Here is a 13,976-nt window from a genome sequence, read left to right on the forward strand (position 1 = left end):
ACTCTGCATGACTTAATAATTAGACTGTGTAGTATTTGGTTCTGCTGTTAGATTAAGCACTAGCCAGAACAGTATGTTATTTTCTCTGTTGTACGAGTGTTAAGTACTTGGCTCTTACCCCCACTCCACCTCACACTACCTTCCTGTGAAGTTTGCGACGGCTCGTCTTCCTTACCCTGAGATTCAATTGCAGAACGGATTGTACAGTTTGCAGGGTCGTAGTAGGATTCACCCCAGGACACCAGTGGTAAACAACCTTAACCATCACATTGTTTTAAAACCTAGTTCATCAATATTTTCTTAAATAACTTGCAATGCAGACAACCTCCCATTACTCCCACTTCAGCAGGTTCAGCTGTACATGTACAAATTCGATACCAGTGGTTCCCAAACTTTTTCGACCCCCGGCTCCCTTGGCCCATTGGCCATTACCCGTGGGTCCCCACTTTTACTTTTTTTGGAGGGTAGGGGGGGATGTAAGCCCGGCCTCGGGAGAACTTGCATTTCTCCCTGAAAATATTTGGGATGGAGCTGATGATGGTATTCTAATCATATATGCAGAGTGTTTCGTATTACTAAGGCGGCGCCTCTAATAAAATATTCCTAGTTACACTTCTTTGCCCATGCCTGTTTTAGAGTTCCCTCTCAAACATTTGTATTCCACTTACAGTGCTAGATAGCACCCCTATGCATGTAGGCCCCATTGGCAAAGTGTTACTGCGCTTGAAGAATATTTGCATGCACTTCCATTTCTACCCATGTTATATGTGCCAACATACGTCTCAGCAGGGTGACTCACAATTTTTTAAACCACATACAGCTTTATTTTTGCTGTATCCTCCCTAAAATTGCCTCCAAATCAATGCAAGCCGAATAAATTCCTCCGATTTTTTTTTTTTCTTGCTTCCAAATTTTGGCATTATGCCATATATGGTGTTTTAGTTTCCTTTGCTCAAGGAGAGAGCAGGTCTGTCTGGAAATGTGTGTGCACTGAAAGAAATACGTACTGGAAGTACTAATTGTTCAAGTACAAGTGTCCATACGTAATAATACTTAATGTGTTTAGTAGACAAGACAACTGTACTTGCCTGATAACTTGCATTGGTGTAAAATGCATTTGAAAAAAACCTAAACGGTTAACAATTCTAACAAAATAAATCAGGCATCTTCCACTTACTTTGGGTGTGTTGGAACGTGGGGATCCAGAGAACTATGGAGGTCAACTCCCTCAACATGCCCTCAATTAACCACCATGTTTACCATTTTAGGCATGTCACTTACAAATCAATGACATAATGTGTGTAAGCCGAATTAGTTTAACTCAAGCCAACAGACCCATCAACATTAAATACATAAAGTACTTGGTGCGTATCTCCCCTGGCTAGGTTTGGTGGCTCCCCAGGGAGCCACGGCGCACAGTTTGAAAACCACTACCTCATTTCAACATTTTTTGGCAAACATATCTATTCACATTATAACCTTGATTTTTTTCATCTAGTATACTATTATGCTATGACCCTAGTATCCAGGGCTAGCTTTTTCAAGAGGGTTTCTCATCTGACGTTTTGCGAAATGTCTCTATTGATTTTCCCATGCTCTCAACTTGGCCTGGGTGTCTTAGAAGTTGTGAAACAGAGAATTGCTATTTCTGCCATTGTCATCTCACCACATCAACTTTCTGTGACTTAATCAAAAGGGGGCAAACCCCTACTTCACGAACCATTGCTCGGGCCCAGTAGCTCATGTCAGATGTGTGACATGACAAGCAACATACCAGAGTTCAAAATAAAGGTGTGGTAATATCCCTAGAACGCCTAGAGCAATATTGCATGATATCCGTTTTAAAAATCCATGGATAGCCTAAAGTGAATATGAACTTATGACCTTAGAATTCATTCTTCCTGCAAGATATTACTTAAATAAGTGGTTGGTAAGGCATTAAAAAAACGTAAATGAGGGTACTGCCCTGTCTCAGCTCACTGTAAAGCAATTCATATCCCTCAAAACAGATGATAAAGTACGATTTTCTTTTTTGTTCTCAGTGTCTCTTTTTTGCTTTTTATACCTTATGCTGAAAATCTATTATTCTTTTTTTTAAATGGCCACTATCTCTTATTAGATAGGTTGTGGTAAAATCCCATGTAGTTTTATATTTTTGTGCCTTCCTTAGTAGACCATCAGAACTAATGGACAGAATTAAGAAGATTCTGGACGCAAAAAGTGTATGCAATTTGTGGCCAGTCTTTTTGCAACTAGTATAATTTTGCGAACTGAACTAGGCGCTAATAGGTAAGTTCAATAAATTCTAAATCAGAGTGGTGCTTACTTAATTAATATTTATTAGGTAAGTTGCACATTTCGACTCCCTCTGATGTACTAAAATCACAGGAGTGGAGTCCTGAAAGGGTCAGCTATCCGCAAACACTATGATTACAGTAAAAGAAGAAAGAAGGGTTTTTTTTTTTTTTTTTATATTAGCCGGATGTTTTAAAAAGAAATTGGGCTGCATTTAAGAAACGCAACTGATATTTTCTTAAAGGTTTCAGAGTGAATAACAGTGGTCCCCTTTCTATTCCCTCTGAAAGTTGTACCCAAAGAGAACGCCTTCACTTTTGCGAATAAGTTTCTACCCCAACCTGAGAGTGACTGGAAACCATTAATACATTTGTTTCGATTAGGTATTTTGAAAAGAAGGCCCAAAACACTGTCACTAAAACTTTACAGAACTGTGTTTTGTAAATAGTCAAACACTTATTTTGAAGTTGGAAGATTCCAATTGGTGTGCTTGAGACCTCTAAAACGTGTTGTGTATCTATCTCGAAGTTCAGAATTCTATTTTGTGCTTTAGTCCATAGCCAAAATGTATTATGTTTTGCTTCTCCTCCCTGTATTTTGACTCACATCTGAATCTTAAGGCCTAAACAATTAGGAATTTGAAATTTTACAGTGGCCATCCACTGAATTTGAAAATTTGAATAAAAGAAAGTTCTCTTCAGCCTTGGCTGCAACACTGCCAATAAGGATTAATGAATGTGCCTTTATTTGGTGTCTGGACGAGTTTTGAAACTTAATACAACTGCATTCACTATAATATTTATAGTTCTCCTAGCGAGTCCAATCTTGCAATCAAATGGTTCCTTCATCTTCAGTTAGTGCCCTTGTGTGATGATTCATTGTATTATATTGCATTGTAGTAGTTACTCTGGTTTTTCTTCAAACCGAGTAAATATTTTTCCTTACAGTCATTAAAAATAAACCTATTGATTTTTAAAAAAAATAATACACAAAGACTCACATTATTTACCTCAATCTCAGAGGCTGTCATAGTTCTTGTGAGAGGGAGAGATAGAGAGAGAGAAAAAAAGCCACATTAAGACCATCAGCAAAGCATGATAGAGCGCTGTGTTGATCTAAAATATTTGTTTACTTACTTCATTATCATTTCTTTAGGTATGCACTGCTTCAGTATACTTGTTTCAAGGTTGAAGGTAAAGAAAGTGATATGGTTTGGTTAATTTACTCCATGCTTTTAAATGGCCACATTCAGCATTGCAAACAAACTACCATAAACAATATTTGTAAGTAAACCCCATTTATAAGTTGTTTTTCCTCATATTCAATCTTGGTACTTTATTCTTGATTGCCTAGGAAGCTGAAAATCATTTTGTTGTTGTAAGCTGAAGTGTGGTAGAGCAGGAGTCTTGCTCATTGGGTTGCCATGTATGCTATGAGGTATAACCTGATTCTTGGTCCTTGGGTGGAAAGGTTCATCTGACTCCTAGGTCTTTCACCGTGGCCTTCTATCAGACTCCCAACAGCACATCCTCTTTGTTACCGTGATGATTACAGTTTTATCATTAATGGTATTGTGTCCTTTTAAAACCTAAAAAGTAACTAGATTTTGTTTTTAGCTGCCCAAAAGACGTTTTAAGAAACTCCATAGACACTCAATGCCATTCATCTGCATAATTAATACAAATGTTGCATGTCTCACAAATAACTTGATAAAGATTCAGGTAAAGCTTAGTTGTATTGCATTTTGTAGCTCCTAGTCATTCTAATAGCTTGTAATGCATTTTGCCTAGTTTGAATATATATGTGGTTCTGTATTGATAAACTTGTGGGCGTTTTCTTCACAGTGTTTTGTTGTTTCGGTGCAAGTTGGGAGTCCTACAGTACACAGTAGTCAGGCCAGTCACTACTATAATCGCTTTGTAAGTATGAACACAATGTCCTTTCTTTTATTTATTTTCAACATTTTAGGTATGTAGTATAGTAGTGGGATGTATACGTCAAAATACATGTCCATTTTTCATATTTTTTGTGATTTCAGACACCATGCAGTTTGTGGGGAAATCAAATGTGAAATCCATGGGTGAACCCGGAAAAATATACATGTCTGAAAACTAGACTAAACTTTGAATTAAAAAATAAGTCATTTATTTAAATTGCTCATGGTGTTCCCAATTTGACTAATGTGCACAAGACAGTGAGTTTAGGTCCATTGGTTATTTTTACTCTTCTGATTTTGGGTTACTCATACTATCACGATTCCAAAGTCATTTGCAAAATGTATGCTTTCTTACACACTGGCTTATATTTGGAAAATTAAAATTAAAAGAAATCCTGTTGGTAATAACAAATATTCTACTGTTCTCTGTTCCCACACTTCACTGATTAAAATCTGTACCCCGCTTAGAGCCTGCAACTGGAAAGGCGCCAAACACAATAAAGAGACGTAAAATGTTCTGTATCAAAATCAATCCTTTTGGATGGCGGGAGAAGCTGTGGAATTTGAGCCTGGACTCCGCTGCCATCCAGGAAAACCTACCAGACCCAGACATGTTTAAGAAGTGGATAACCAGGGGAGTCCAGGGTGGTCTGACTGGCATGGATCCCACTGTCTTTTCTTACTAATAATGCCCCAAAAATCTCAAACGTTGGCTAAAAACTTGCATGTTTCTCAATTCTATGAAAGAAAGTTCTGGAATCTGCGACGACCAACAACATTTATATTAACCCAGTGTTCTCAAATTTCTCCCGATAAAAAGGAGAGCCCACTTGGATGGCTTTGCCCTTGAGACAGGAACAGAACAAACCAGCCTCTATGCCATTTCAATATGGTCTTCACATGGTCCCTGGTGTGTTATATTCCTGTTGCGTGTACTAGACCCAGCCATACAAATGTGGTACAGTTTTTATTGGGCGAATTGGGAACATACTGAGTTGTAGGAATTTTGTGGATTCTCGCAGATGACAGGACTATCCCACCCAGAAAAAATCACACCACCCTGAACTCTCTTGGGTACTTAGATTTCAGAAATGTCTAGGCTCAGTAGGTTTCCTTGGTTGCCAGCTGACCTTGTGGTGGTAATGCAACCATTTAGCATGCCAAGTGAGAGGAAATTGGGATTTGCCTCCAATGTGCTGGCCCAAATGTAGAAACACTCTAAAGAATAAAAATGTCTTATTTGTTGCCATGGGGATGGGATGCTGTAGCCCCTGCAAGGCAGAAACCCTGTTGATGGTTTAGGGGTGAGGGTGCTAAACGATGTCAGGATGGGGTTGCCCCTTCCCATTATTATTTTTTAGGTCTCGCCTGGCGAACGCAGCGCATGCGCTGCTTTCGCCTTGGCGAGACTCTATTGTTGTTGGTTTCGTTCGGAAGGGAGACAAACCATGTGCGCGCACGGACAGTCGATGTGCACGCGCATGGCGCCTCCTCTCTGGCTTCATTCAATGCCGCGCTGCGTTCGCCACGCTTATGGCGTCTCCTCTCTGGCTTCATTCAATACCGCTCGCATTTGTGCACATCTCTTGTCCCTCCCTGTCTTCTGTACGCTGTGCCTGCGTGGACAGATGTGCACGCGGAGACAGCTTGTTTCGATTTGTCTCGCTTCATCCATTTCAATATATTTACTCACCATACGAAGACCTACTCTACACGTACACCTCAGGGGACCAGATGACTCTCTTATTTTGCCTCCACAGCATTGCCACTCTTGAAGGAACACAAAGGATAATACTGTTATTCTCTGAATGAACCTCTGAGTTACTGCATGTTCCTTTAGAGTGTCTGATTGTTGAATTGTTAACAGTATTCTTTATCCAGATGTGCAACTTTCAAATGCAAAATTGCGAAGATGTCAATAGTTTAGTCTCCCTTTACCTTTTATGAGATGAGCAGCCAGCAGGTTTTGTACTTTGGCCTTTTATGGATCGCCACAGCATTTCCAGCATCCCCTGGAGCACAGTATGCATCAGCTGAACGGAGTAATGAGTGAGTTGTTGGGAAATGCTCATGCCTCCAAATCAGCTTCATAATTTTGATGCTGCCCAATGAGGTGCCCACGGCTTCAGTGCCACATTTAGTGTAAATCTTAACTCCACAATTTATACAAATACATTTACAAACTAGTGATCTATTCATTCATTAATCACTTGCACCCATTTTGGGGCTAATCTAAGCAAGAGCCTATTCTACCTAATTAGTTCTGCATTCACATCTGCCCCTGAGGTCAAGGTGTACGAGTCTGTGATAACCTATTGATCCCTAGCTTAGATAGAGGTTTTCCTGTCTACCCCTTGGGCGAGAACAGTTGGGCACCTCAATACTGCCTCATTTTGATAGTGTTGCCTTTCTTTTGTGTCTACAAGCAAATTTGTATTTACCAAACTCTGAAGGGACTGTGCCAAAGGACTAACTGTGTTTTTACTCCCTTTTCATTTGAGAATTTCCCAGACTTCTTCCTTCAAATTAGGGTCCATGTTTCAAGACTTTAGCACAAGGCCGCCCACTTATCTTGCAAACAACAAAAAGTCTAATCACTAACCCTAAAAAATGTAAACAAAATGCCTGGAGTTTATAAGAACCCATAGCATGCCCAGTGCCCCTGCCTGTGTTCTATCCAGAGAGTAAAGAGAGATCAGACAGCCAGTCCCAGCAGAAGGCATGGTCTTTCAAACACAGGACGCCGACGCAGATATTTCCTTTGGGCTCACACTGGCATAGCTTCCCCCTTTTGCCCTACCCAAATAAAGTGCTTACTGAGCACAGATTGTTCTTTTAAAGCAGCTTCAATCATGGATATAAATAATAGCAGTAGGCATGTTACTCCCAACTTGTCTGCTTCGCAACTTTGCATTGGGAAGCAGAGCTATCCAAGAATGTACGCAGAGGCAAAGGGAGAAGGTAGTTGGTCACTGTGGTGGGTTCAGTCTTTCAAATAAGAGAGCATAATGTCTTTAAACCCACAAACGTGTTGATTTCCTCTTCCAGCACACCTCGTATAGCAAGTTTGTGTTGTATGTTCCTCCTTCGCAATGCACAAATTTATATAAAAAATGTATGAGACAAAAGTTATACCTTTATGTTTTATAAGGAAAATGGTTGAGTAGATGTTTGTTGTCCGGAATCCTTTGGTAACTCATCAGACAAAGTTGATCCTATTCAAGTCTTCCTTCTCAATATAAGATACTGCTCTTTTAGTTGCTTTCTCGTTTTCACGTTTTTTCCAATTTGTGGGAAGTCTTTCACGGTGCCAATCACTTATTATCTCGTAGGTTGTTGTCACAGCATTGGAGAAGAAGCATTTGTAATGCAATAGGTCTCGCATTTACGAGATTTTGTGCTTTTGGCATTGTAAATGACAATGTATTTTATGTTTTGGTTTGTAAAACAAATAAAAGGCATTGTCATTTGTAATGCTACTAGCTTAAACTCTCGCAAATGCGAGACTTATTGCATTACAAATGGTTGTTTTTTAAATATCCCTGGCATCCAGTTGGTTTTCTGTCCCCCTTGGGCAGATTGGGGGCAACCTCCCTATTCCTCCCCCCAGGGGGTAGAAAGTCTGTATTGCCTCTTTCGGGGTGTGACTTGGCCTTATACTAGGCTGGACCGTCTACCCTCTTTTTTTCCACGTATGAAAAATCCCTGGTGTCTAGTGGACTTTTACCCCCTCCTCTAAACCAGGGAGCAGATTAGGAATAAAACTAACAAGTGAGAAAGCTACCTATCAGCCCCCCCAAAGAATCAAAATAACTGTATTGCCTCTTTTGGGGTGGTGGCATTACCCAGTGCCAGGGTAAAGTGGGTCATCCTATCACTTGTGTTTTCTACCATGAGAAAATCCCTGTTGACTAGTGGACCTCTTTTTCTGAAAAGTAAGTTTTTCCCCCTTCAGTAGTTCTGAAGTTTTTTTCAATCTACCTTCCTCACTTTTCTTCCGGCTTTCAAATCTGGAGTGAAAAAGAGGTATGAGAAGATAACAGGCCTTATCTTCGAGCAGGACTAACCATCATGCATCACCAGTAAAACCTGCTACTGACCCCATTTCCTGTAGACCCAGGAGGTGTCTATCAGTCTGTAAAGTTTACCATCAAGTCCCAGCATTACTTGAGGGAGAGGTACAAACTCCATAGTAAGTTTCCATTAGCGAGTTTCTTCTGTTTCCATCTCCCCAAACCACTTAACTGTCTGTGGCGCTAATAGGTAATGGTATCTGGGGAGCTTCTAGGATTGGTAATTAAAGCTTGTGCAAAGCTACCCTGTACGTGCCTCAACCCACAAATCTGGTTGATCAGATTTTAAGTCTAGGGCTTTGAGCAGTGCTTAAATGGGTATCACAGGTATATTTGCAGAATATTGTGTTGCATTGGTGCCAGTTAATGCAGGCTTACCTACAGGAGAAAAGGAGACCAGTGTTGAACTACCATTGGTGTTGAGGGACGTGGCCCACAGAAAACAGCAGCAAACCAAGATGAAGTGAGTGCCTGGACACACTGTGAAATGTTGGATGCCTGAGGTGAAGGTTACACTGGTTGAAACAAGAGGTCTGTGGGGTCTCTGGCTGTGGAGTGATCCTGGTCACATAAGACAGGACACAAGAAAATTGCAGGATGGCCTGGGACCACTCCCTATGCTGGGCACCGTAGGCTGAGTTCCGTGGCCCCCAAACTGCAACATTAGTGACTGAATTAGTAGAGCACAAGGGGGGTCTGGAGTCTGACTGGCGCCTGCTAATTGTTTTATTTTCATTCCCATGGTGAGTGAACAATGCATCCTGTTGGCGATGGAGGTCCTGTATGCTGCCATGATAGAGAGGCAAGAACCTTCAACAGACCAAAACGGACCCACACATGTTGGCTCTCGAAGGAGGGAAGCCCTCAATGAAACACGCAGGTGTAGGCATTAGGGGTGTGATAGTGGTCGTCCTCTACACAAATAATTTCCACCATTGAAAATTCTAGACTAACACTGGAGAATAAAATGTATGCTATTTGGCTTGAAGTGCATGTTCTGAGGCTGCGCCTCATTAATGTAAATGGCGGCCCTGCAGATGCAAAAAATGGTGGATCAACTAAAAGTTGAATTAGCAGGTTTAAGATCAATGGTTAAGTTGTTGTTGGAACTCGCCCACCTCCAGAAATCTGCCATGGAAGATGCTGAGGAGAGATCATGAGACTTAACTTCAGGTTTGTGGGGTTCCCAGAGTAAGTTAAGGGATAATCAGACAAATTAATCCAGAAAAATTGATTTAGAGTGCCCTAAATGCTAAGGGATTTTTGGCCTACTATTCTATTAAGTGGGCACCCTTGATGTACTCTGGGCACGATTTAGGGCTAATATTGCAAGACTATTCAACTATCTGGACCGTGATACCATTTTACAACATGCCAGTAACTTAAGGGGTCTAGTCGATGAAGGACGTACCATGTGTTCTGTGTGGTAAGCTGGTTTCAGGTGGTGAGTAGGTGGTCAGTTGAATTTTTAGCTTTTTGCTTGACCTGTACTGCAAGTTGGGCATGGTATCTTACAAGGTGCTGGACCTTGCCATTGGCAAGGCTATTGGAGCAGTCTTAAGGTAATTATTCTAGCAGAAGCTTTGTGGCTTGCATGCTGAGGTGCAGGAAGCATTGACGGAAATCCCTTTCAATGGGGCCTCCTGCCCATGTTCATGATGCGATTCAGAAGATTACAATTTCTGCCCTATGTTTGCAAATTCTTTGTTCATGTTTCTAACATGCATGTTTTTTTCTTTAATTGTTTATTGAATTTAAAAACACTTATTGTGGGATGTTCAGGGCATACCGTACTACTCACATGTCCCTTTTTTTAGTTAGTTTAAGACAGTAATTGGCATTAACAAAAATGAATGTCTTATACATTGGCTGTGAGGCTTCCAAGTCGATCCTATACAATGCTATCTATTTACATAAAGAATTGAATCTATGCACTTTAGTCTGTGTATCCATATATTGCCATCAATGTACCTAGAACCCATCCACTATTCCTTGATTTTGATCGCGATGTACAGTATGTGGGGGGCAGAAACCCTCCAACTTTGACAGTTACATCTGTCGCATAGTAATACATATCTCTGTGTAGAATAATTTGAGTTAATATCTTGCAGCTGCACTGACTTCATGGGCTTGTCAGTTGTGCACCAAGTAATACACTACTAGTTTGGGAACTGGGGTTGGACTGGACTGGGCAGGGGGGGGGTCAGTTTAGTTATGTACTTAGGGCAGTTGGCCTTAATGTGCAGCACTACAATTCGGGCCCCTCTCCAGTCCTCTCCAATCATAACAGGCTTGAAGGAAACCTCCACAAGTCCTAGTAGCCTCAATGTCTTTGTCAGTGTCTTCTTGAGGGAAGGCTGTACGTTCCTCACCATTAATGAAACTTCATGTCCCCAAAGGCTACCAAGCCCTGTATGTCCACCAGTCCGGTGAGTGATCGAGGGTTCGAGGGAAGCCGGGAGAGTGCAGGGCAGTTGCTAAGATGTGAGTCAAATGGCATGCTGTGTGCTACCCCTGTGAACCAGTTTTCTACCACACATCATGAGACTTGCTTATTCCTCTAAGGATCTCCTCACAGTGCCTCCTCAGCTGCAGCACATCTCCGTAGCCAGGCATGTCTCCTCTTCAGGTCTTGCATGTCCTGGCCACTAGGCTTTAATACATGTTAAGTTAGTTGCTGCTAAGTGGAGGATTCCACACTTGCACGGTTTTCACTCTCTGTAGTTGCAACTGGAGCAGGTTCTTCTGAGGCCACATTCCACACCAGAGATTAAAGAAAAGATTGCTTTTTGTGAATAAATTCTAGTTAAACAACACTCTCCTTTTGAAGTGTATACAATATGCTGGTAAGTGCTGCACTGTGAAGTAAGGGATGCCATTAGCAGCAATAAGTAGGCTGATTCATACAAATCCATAGGGATCCACCAGTAGGCACTTTGTCTCAGCCCTAACAGATATCTACAACCCTAAATTCCATTGTTAACAGGAAGCACCTTCACAACTTAAAACAAGCCAGTTTTAAGCATTACCAGCATCCCCAGAACAGATACAACAATCCTTCTCCTCTTTATCACATGCAAAACGAAATAAGCCATTTACAAATTAATTTCAAGAAAGCCAGAGTAGACATGGCATCGGAACAGAGCAGCATTTGCCCAGATTAATGGTAATTGATAAAGTGTAGCAGTAATCTTCTTGCACAGGAAATTCACACCACCACTTCATCTAAAAGTATATTGCACATTATCCTTTCATCAGTTTTCATCAATTTGCAATCAAACATTGAAGTACAAGTCGTTCTGGCAATTCAGTTGATATTACTTTCTCCTAGATGTTTTTTATACTTCCCAGACAACCCACAATACTGTTCACCTGATTAGATAGGAGACATAGTAGACTCATACTGGAATGCACACACACTTTGAGTGGTGCCTGGATTATTCTAATTCTGGTCTGTCACTCTCATGCTCTCTTATCAACATTACATATAGCAAAAGAGATGTAGAGCGTAAAAACATAAAATAACACGTAGGTTGACAACACATCTCTCAAATTTAGGACATTAAAAACCCAAACGTGCACAGCTCATCTTAATACAAAAAAGGCAATATGCACATAATCCTGCTTTGTAATTGAGACTTCTAACTGCAGATTCCTCAACTTTTGACTTTTCACCAGGCATCAGACTGGATCTGGAAACCTTTGAGCAATACCTCTGTATGCTGGTAGGTGGTGCTGTGTAGCTCCTCACTGACTTTGTTTCATTCCGGAAATGACGTGTGGGCCTACGTAGGTGCCACTCACCCGCCCTAACATCAGTTACTTTTTTTCCGTGCCACCAGACACAGATATGGAGATACCTCTCATCTCTTTGAGACAGTATTTCAAACAATAAAATTTCAGTGTGCAAGGGAAATATCAACTTCCACGACAACAGGATTCAAACCCAGTTCATTGTTGTAATCAAATGTCTGAAAGAAACCCTCATCAGATTTGCCTGTGGTGTCTGGGGTCAAGCGATGACTCTAAGGCCTGTAGGGACTGCACATCGATGAACGTAAAGGCCATATGAGACCACAAGGCAAAACTCTGTTGCCTAGCATCGGAAGCCTCCGTAAACGTGATCCAAATCTTTGGGTAAGTCGAAGAAAAAAACACTAAAAATCCAAGCGGCACTCTGTCCCTTCACACCACTCACTCCTGAGTGATCTCGCTCCCGAAGTCGATGCATGTTGGAGCCTATAATGCAACTTGTCCTGCCTCAACCTGAGTTTTAGGGGCTGTCTGCGACACCGAGACATATCGAAGTGTCCACCTAGACCATGCTCCCATTCCAAGGATCCTTATCACTCCTCTGGTGTGTCTACGGGCCCCAAGAAGCTTCTGGGGTACAGCCGCCGGGTTAACACTCTACGCCAGTTGGACCCTTCGAATGGCCACACCACTGGGCCTCCCCACTCCTGTTCCAGCTCCACCTCCACGCCGGACCCCAGAAGCTCAACACTGATGCGAACTTCATTGGCATACGTTGACAAGGTGCCCAGTGTGCTGTCTGACTCAGAGTCAGCACAGCTGCTACCCTGACAGAGACCACTTTCTCCTTCCATTGAATGGTCACCTCCCCCACTGGACTTGCCACCCCAACAAGGAAGAACAAATAATTAGCATTCCTTATTTGGCACGGATTCGGACCATGATTATGATGCTGGTGATTTAATAGGGCAACCATACCACAAGGAAAACTGGTATGATGACCTTCAAGAGGGCAGTTGACTTAATACTTTTTTTAAAACTTATTTTTATTAATCACTGCTTCCAATGTATCCAGAATAGGGACTTACATATACATTTCCAGGATCTACAGTCAATATACTTCCAGTATTGTTTTTTTTTTTTTTTTTTGAAAATTTTATTGAACAATAAATCAATTACAAGCATGGGCCTACAACCACCAGGGCCGGCCGCTAGATTCAGAAAGGATCATACAGATGTTAAGGCAGTAGTCGACTCCCGGGGCCCAGCCCCGTACATGGCTCCGGATAGTCCTAGGGAAGCAGGATACATAGGTTTAACATAAATAACGAATAAAAACAAAAGGCGAGGCGTAAGGGCAAAAAATGTGGGTCAGGCTACATCCGGGGGACTCTACTTCAGACCTTCAAATAGCTATCAAGAGGAAGGAGTACTGATAGGTCGGGGGGGGGGTCACGGGAGAGGAACGTCTATATTCGGATTATTCCAAAAGTCGCAAGGAACCATCAAGGGTCAGGGGGACAAAGCAATATCGGTGTCCACTAGGGGGGGAATACAGATACCCCCACGATACGCGTTCCATTGCCCCCAGATTCTACCCCATGCCCCCGGTTTACCACGAGCCACATACACAGTCTTCTCCCTGAACATGCACCAGTCCATGTTCTCCTTCCATACGGACACGGTGGGAGGCCGCTGGGAACCCCAAAGCTGCGCTATATCTCTCTTGGCAATCATGTTCCCCAGGGCCGCCCACCGAGTCTGAGCCGCGTTATAATCATTGGGCTCCCACACATTCAGGACACAGCGACGCACCTCCGGCAGCAGCACAACCCCGGTGACTTGTCCCATGACCACATGAACCCGGCGCCAGTATTCCGCCACCTCGCGACACTCCCAAAGGATATGGAGAAAGGTGG

At 42.1% G+C, this 13,976-nt stretch overlaps 1 protein-coding gene across 2 annotated transcripts in view; it reads left to right on the plus strand.

The window, feature by feature from the left end:
- The window catches only part of TMEM184C (transmembrane protein 184C), a 265,505-nt gene that overhangs the window by 100,792 nt on the left and 150,737 nt on the right, over positions 1–13,976 (plus strand). For both annotated transcript variants that reach the window (XM_085641631.1, XM_085641630.1), the window contains exon 5: positions 4,140–4,214. In XM_085641631.1, coding sequence (XP_085497757.1) covers positions 4,140–4,214 — 75 coding nt within the window. The remainder of the gene's footprint in view (positions 1–4,139; positions 4,215–13,976) is intronic.

This window comes from Triturus cristatus, chromosome 2_2, assembly GCF_964204655.1.
Source record: "Triturus cristatus chromosome 2_2, aTriCri1.1, whole genome shotgun sequence".
Classification (NCBI taxonomy): domain Eukaryota; kingdom Metazoa; phylum Chordata; class Amphibia; order Caudata; family Salamandridae; genus Triturus; species Triturus cristatus.